The 7739-nt window shown below is 33.8% G+C and overlaps 1 protein-coding gene across 1 annotated transcript; it reads right to left on the bottom strand.

Annotated features, from left to right (window-relative positions):
• Window positions 1-2308: 2308 nt before the first annotated feature.
• On the bottom strand, window positions 2309-4268 carry LOC110729279. Its single transcript, XM_021909009.1, has 2 exons — window positions 3798-4268; window positions 2309-3673 (listed from the first exon to the last, which is right to left on the bottom strand). The coding sequence occupies exons 1-2, from the start codon at window positions 4266-4268 to the stop codon at window positions 2309-2311; spliced, it is 1836 nt and encodes a 611-aa protein (XP_021764701.1).
• Between the last annotated feature and the right edge of the window lie 3471 nt (window positions 4269-7739).

Here is a 7739-nt window from a genome sequence, read left to right on the forward strand (position 1 = left end):
TAATCACAATATCACAATTACAGTGGGTTCATTACAAACAGCAACAACACTTAGTTCAATTACATTTCTGAACTGATGTAATCACAATATCAGTGGAAAGTAAAGACACTATATATAGACAAAACTGATATAAAGACAAGACAATATATGTACAGCTAAACTAAACATCTAAACAGAAATACAAAATAAGAACAACAATAATCAATGCATCAGAGTTGAAATAACAGGAAATAAATGTGACCAAAAGGACAAAATCTGATGTTCAGAGCTGCAATTCAGAACTGAATTATTCTAGAAATGAATTCCAGAACTGATTATTCCAGAAATGAATTATTCCATAAATGAATTATTGATTATTCCAGAAATGAACTATTCCATAATTGAATTCCAGAACTGAATTATTCCAGAAATGAATTCCAGAACTGAATTTAGTTTTTGAATTCAGCTCTGAATTCAGTTCTGGATTCAGTTTGGAATTCAGTTTTAGAATTCAGTTGTTATTCGACCAATAAGAAACCAAGACAATAATACTACTTAGTACCATAAAAACAGAAATTAAGTTAACAAAATGCAAACTTTGATGAATTAGAATAACTAAATGAAATATAAAAATACACACTCATCCAAATTTATGAACTCAAATCTATAATAAATTATAAAAGTTGTAAACAAATTATTCAGGTATATCAAACAAGTCCCTAGGCTTAGTTTTCACAACATGACACCACCCTTTTTGTATCTCATCCTCAATATAAAAAACTTGTTTTGCTTGAGATGAGAAGACAAATGAATCATCACGCAAAAATCGACCAGTGTCATCAACTTTGAGAAATTGATATGAACACTTCCATTTGGATTTGTTTTGATACCCCTACGGATATCGACCCGATCACAACGAAACAATACAACCTTATAAGAACCATAATAATCTAATTCCAAAATTTCATTGAGTTTTCCATAATATTCGTGACCCTCTTCTTCCACCATGATTCCCGAATTCTGAGTTATTCGAAATCGCTCACGATCCACAATATCAAATTTGTAACCATTGATAATAACACTTTTCATCCTTTTCCCGCGGTTACTCAAGCCACCGGCTAAGGCTTTTCTTAACTTTCCTTCTACCGTGCTATCATCTAAATTATGGACCTATAATTCGAGAATAATAAAGTTAGAATTAGAAAGTTGTATAATATGAAAATAAAAAGACCCTAAATGTAAAAGCATATGACCTGGCTTTGCAACCAATCTGCAAATTCATCAATTATCCACTGATTTTCAATAGATTCATCAGCTTGACTTCCTCCAACGTCATTCTCTTGCCTCTTTAATTTTAAGAACTCACTATCGAGATTGTTAATTTTATGTTAGTAACAATTATATATTGGACGCTTTAACTAAACTCATAATGCTGCTTACTTGAGCACCGGGGTTAGTTCATCAAAATGAAGTAAAACATAGCGATGAGCTTGCTTTAAACTTCTATCATCCAAACGGACATTTTCTTTCTTTCCAACAACACGACCACCAGAGTTATACAAATAGTTGTCAATGTTTGATACACAATCCTCATTCCTTCTAGGTCTATTGAACATAGTCTCAACACTTTCTAAATATCTCGAACAAAATGAAATTCTCTCCCACAAAAGGTAACCTTCCGCTATAGATCCTTCCGGTTGCGCTTTATTGCTTACATGAGATTTCAAAAAGGCCAAGTACCTTGAATTATAGTAACGATTTTGTATGTGAATGTGAAAGAATAAGGAAAATTATTATTTAAAAATTAAATAATACAAATAAATAGAATATTAATAATAATAATAATAATAATAATAATAATAATAATAATCATAATAATAATAATAATCATAATAATAATAATAATAATAATAATAATAATAAAGTACCTTTCAACATGATACATCCATCTATAATGAACCGGTCCGCCTAGTCTGACCTCTTCCACTAAATGAATTAGTAGATGAACCATGATTGTAAAAAATGTTGGTAAAAATTCTTTTTCAAACTTGCAAAGAGTCAACACGAGCTTTGATTGAATGGTATCTAATTCCCTTGTATCTATAGCAGTTGAACATATCTTCTTAAAAAAGTCAGACAACTCCTCAAGCAAGTCAATAACTCTTGTGGCATTCGACGCCCTTAAAGCAACCGGGAGGATATCTTGCATGAGAATATGATGGTCGTGACTTTTCATATTAATAAGTTTCCGTTGCTTTAGATTCACACATCTTTGCAAATTAGATCCATATCCATCAGGAACTTTCATCTTTTTCAAGACTTTAAAAAATCATTCTTTCTCCTTGTTACACATGGTGTATGCAGCCGGCGGGATGTAACCTTGAGGGTTGATCCATAGATGAGGTTTTATATTCAAATTCTTTAGGGCTTCTCTGCCACTCTCATCATCCCTACTATTATCCATATCTAAAAGAGTTCCTAATAAAATATCGGACACATTCTTTTCAATGTGCATAACATCTAAATTATGTTTAAGAGGAATATGCTCCCAATACTCTAATTCAAAAAATGTACTTCTCTTTTTCCAAAGAACATCATCACCATCGGGATCGCAATCATCATCAAGTTCATTGGCAGCTTTTCTCCCTCTTTTTTTAGGAACTTTTTTTGTCTTCCCAAATACATACTTTACCCCTTCTTGTTGCTTTAAAACTTCGGTCCCGCTGGTACGAATCGGAGCAATACCATATTCTTCTTTCCCATCAAACAAATTAGCTTGTGAACGATATGGGTGATCAATAGGCAACCATTTTCGATACCCAGGGTAGATAATTTTGCCACAAAATCTATCTGAATTAGTAGAATGAGTGCAAGAAGGACAAGCTTTGTAGCCTTTCGTACTCCAACCTGACAGCATAGCATAAGCCGGAAAGTCATTAATAGTAGAGTGTAGGGCTGCTCGCAGTTTGAAGTTGCTTCCACTATAAGAATCAAAAGCATCAACACCTTCCCACAATAATTTCAATTCATGGATTAGTGGTTGCAAGTACACATCAATATCCATATCGGGACCAAATTTACCAGGAATAATTATAGAAAGAATAAAGGATGATGGTTTCATGCAAAGCCATGGTGGTAAATTATAAGGAATGAGGACCACCGGCCATGTACTATAATTTGTGTTCATAAGACGATATGTATTAAAACCATCACTCGCTAGGCCTAATATAACACTGCGAGGATCAGCGGCAAACTCTATATATTTTTCATCAAATTTTTTCCAGGCCTCGCCATCAGCAGGGTGTCGTAAAATCTTATCATCCTTACGATTAAAGTGCCATCTCATGTCCTCTACAGTTTTAGATGACATGTAAAGCCTCTTTAATCTAGGGATAAGGGGAAAGTACCGCATTACTTTAGTTGCCCCGCCTTTCTTACATGCTTCTTTTCCTTTTTCATTTACATCACCCTCCTTTCCCTTCACATTTTTCCACCTTGATGTATGGCATATATGACACTCACTTTTATTTGCGAATTCACCCCAATATAACATGCAGTCATTTGGACATGCATGGATTTTCTCATATCCTAACCCTAAATCATTTATTATCTTCATGCCTTCATAATAGGACGATGGAAACTCCTTAATATTGGGAAATGCGTCAATTAGAAGTTCAAGTAATTTATTAAATGACTGCAAACCAATGGAACATACACTTTAGGTGAAACAAATGCAATAGAAATGAAAGTTTTGAAAAAGTAGTACACCCCTCGTACAGGCCTTTTTCAGAAGCTTCCATGAGATTTTTATACTTTGCCTGTTCTTCATTTGAGAAAGTTGATTGATACTCATCATCTACCTCGCGATAAATCGTAAACCCCTCATCCATGTCATATGAATTGTCATCTTCAATACTTTGTTCATTAAATGATGGATCTTGAGTTTTGTCGGTTTGTCGCGTATTAACTCTAAAAGCTGCTCTTAGTAACCCGTCCATATCATCTCGACCTACTGCATTTACTTGATCATCACTTAGATCATAGGTCTTACTCCCTTCATCTTTACAATGAAATATCCAATTTCTATAGTTTTTATAAAAACCATAAAATAAAATATGGCCTCCAACTTCTTCTACAGAATTCGTTTTATTTAACTTGCACTTATTACATGGGCATTTATATTCACGTGTATTTGGTAAAAGAGTCTCTTTAGCAAGTTTCAAGAAATTCATGCAACCTTTAAAATAACCGGGATCACCTCTTGGTAAATCAATCCAACTAGTATCCATGTCTACAAAGAAGTATATAATTAATTGCTAATTAAAAACAATGATATTAAAAAAAAATAAAAAAAAAATCATGTTACAAGGATCCTTAAACCAATATATAATAGGGACATCACTTTCACTAAGTAAATAGACATCCATCAAAGTTATAATATCAACAAGTTTATCCACTTAAAAATAATGTAAGTAATTTAAGCCTACAAACTTGTTGAGGGGTGAAAGAAGAAAATTAGTAAGAAACATACAACAACAAAAATAAGTCATGCAAGTTCGATGAATTTCTTATTCAACAAACCACACTGGAAATCTACAAAACATGACTCCAAGGCAATAGGCACACGTTTTTCAAGTAACTAAAAGATAGTGTCACATGAATCATCCAATTAGGGAAATCTAATAAAGTCTACACAATTGAAATAAGTATATGACATACACGTACTAATCAAGCCACAATCTTTAAAAATGTATTCTAGTTTGAGCTAATGTCTTAGGTAGAGTGTACCTTCTTTTGCCGCAAAAGTAATTGTGCGTTTCAAGCTACTGAACAAGGCTGAAAACAGAAAAGGTAGTGTTAGTAAGCTTTAACATAAGATTTTTCTTGGGTGGATAAAAAGAAACAATAAGATCTGGAATTATCACCTCTGTCCAATCTATAATTCTAGCAGTCTGGTGAGCATTTGAGCAATTTAATAAAGAATCAAAACTATCACCAATCTGGAAAACTAAAACAACAAGATCAGAAGGTCTAAGATAAATGGATACATGTAGATTAAGATTGGAGAGATAAACTTCACAATCACAAAAAAATGCTGCAATCTAGAGATGATAACAATTTATTTATTTTTTGTTTTTTTTGGGTGAGCAGACTATATACAGAGAAATTCACAAATCGGCTTCGATCTTAGCTTCTTTAGCTATGCCATGAATTTTCACACCTTGAGCTCTTTTAAGTGTCGAGATGAAGTGGACTTGCTTTTTTGAAGAACCTGATCTAATTTTTTGGGTGAAAAAACAAATTATGCTGCCAATATTCCCAAGTTCATATTGTTCTATTAATGCACTGCAACTTTAATGTGTAATGGCTAATTTATTTAGCTCTGACCAGAAAAGTCAAAGCCTATAAATTTCATATCAAAAACCATATAATTCAAAGCCTATAAAATTCATATCAAAAACCCATAAAATTCCAAACTAAAACCCTAAAAAATGACATAAAAATCATAACAAAAACCCAAAAAACTACTTACAAAAAAAAAAAACATGGAAACCATGGATATGAAATTAGAATTCACGAAAAAAACAACATAAAAAGAAATTAAATCATCTAATTAAGGGCAAAAAATTACCTCACAATAAAAGATCGATTCTTGTTCTACCCCAACTCAAAATCGAAGAATGCAAAGAAGAATTCCCAATATTAACGAAATTTAGAGAATTGTGAGATATTAGGGTACCAAAAATGATAGATATATACCTAGAAACAATATTGTATATCAAATTGTAAGTTGATACCTGAAATTATTGAAAGTGATGAGCAAAAAACCCCCAAATTCCTTGAAGATTAGCAAACAAAATTGCAAAAAAATTGTCGCTAATGAAGGAGTCGTGGGTTTAGAGGAGATGAGCAGCGCAATTGAGCAGTAGTCGTGGGCGGTTTAATTGGGAAATTTGGGGAACCCGCTAATATTTTCATTAAAAGTTTCAAAATTGCGAAAAAAATAACTCGCGTGCATAGCATGTGAGTTTCCCGACGCTTTTATGTGTCGATACAATTTTCGACTCTATAAAGCGTCGAGAAAAGGCGGTACCAAAATTCGTACACTGACGCCATATCAAAGGCGTCGCAGCAAAAGCGTCCAAAAAGTACGCTTTTTGTAGTAGTGTCTTATTTTATTTTCTTATTGCTAGTATCATGATTAGGTTATTATTATTATTTGATTTGACTAACGCTATTATTGTTAAATTGCTTCTAATATTAATGTTTATTCTATTGTTATTATGATCACTATATTGCATGTTTAAAGGGAATATGTAATTGAAAATCATGCCTAATAAGATAATTTGGACGACCGGTTTAGGTTCCTTTTTAATATTATTGCTTAATTCAAGTGATCACAAATATTTTAGAATTATGTGTTGCATTAATATTTAACCAATTTAGCTTAATAATAGTTTGGAGTGAATTGAATCTCTGTTTGTATGCCTTTGAGATCGTAGGAATCATTTGTTCACTATAAGAATCGAGTAGAGGCCAATACGGGCGAATGTGACTCCATGACTCACTTCGTACCATCATCCCCGATCCTCCTTTCGTGGTTCCGAACCATATGGAGTTAGTAATCTCATGGATTATGAATGGGGTGTTACCTTCACAGGCCAATCGTTGTTGCCTTCGTTGTCCCTTATCGTGGTTGCCTTTTATGATTTGTGAACGGTGTACAAGTTCCGTAAAAACTTGTTGGCGGCTCCCTACTTTCCTTGTCCCTAATCGTATATGTCAATTCCCACTTCCTATGAGTGCCAAGCATATTCACACATGCTTTAACGTAGGCGCACTTCGAGTGACGCCTACAATAGTCCATGGATCAGTCTTTATGTTTAGTCAAAGCATAGTTTATTTTTAATTTTTGCCCAAACTTTTTTTATTTTATTTATTATTTTGGCCCAAACCTTTTTTATTTTATTTACTTTATTATTTTGGCACAATTAATAAATAATAAATCAGAAATGGCCCGAAATTATCAATCGACACTTAAAAAGGCTGAACGAAATTAGGGCAAAAATGTATTTAGACGGAAAAATGGATGCACAGTTTCTCGCGTCACGACAATAAGCACCGCGTCATGGGGCACAATGCCGCGCCACGGTGTGCATTGCCATGACACGGGGCCAGTGCTGTGACATGGGGCAGCTCCCTGTCCTTTCCGCGTAAACCTTTTACGCGTTTTATCTCCTATAACCTATTTATTTCCCACGTCACACCATATTCCCCCGTGTCACGGGAATTTCCCCCGTCTGACGATCTCCGGCACCGTGTCGCGACGTGCTCTGCCGTGTCGCAGTGTTATTTTATTGGGTTTTATCTTTTTAGGGTTCCTTGTGTTCCCTCTACTCATTTTTCCTATAAATACCGCCTCATTTCTGATGTACGAGGCATTAATTAACTCTATTTTTCTCTCTTCTATGCTTTAGCCTAAACACTAGCCTACACTTCTTCTTTCAAAATTCCCTCTTCAAGCACTCCAAGGAGTCCCTACTTTACTCGAGGTTATGTCCTTAAATCAAGACGTGAAAGGTAGAACTGTTTAAGGGTTTGACCCCAAATCAACTCTATCTAATTTAATTTAATTTAATTATTGTTTTATTAATTTTCCTTGAAGTTACTAATTCGTTTATTATTTTATAGTTGCAAGCAAACATAATCAAAGTAAGAATTATGTTCCTTTTACTTCTATTATTTTTCTAACGATTTTA

This window comes from Chenopodium quinoa, unplaced genomic scaffold (assembly GCF_001683475.1).
Source record: "Chenopodium quinoa cultivar QQ74 unplaced genomic scaffold, ASM168347v1, whole genome shotgun sequence".
In the NCBI taxonomy this organism is placed as follows: Eukaryota; Viridiplantae; Streptophyta; class Magnoliopsida; order Caryophyllales; family Amaranthaceae; genus Chenopodium; species Chenopodium quinoa.

Excerpts from the sequence above, each read along its gene's own strand:
- LOC110729279 (XM_021909009.1), bottom strand. The coding sequence starts at position 4,268 with ATGGATACTAGTTGGATTGATTTACCAAGAGGTGATCCCGGTTATTTT. Across the intron at positions 3,674-3,797 it reads CTTTCTCAAATGAAGAACAG|TCATTTAATAAATTACTTGA; the intron begins GCAAAGTATAAA and ends ATTGGTTTGCAG.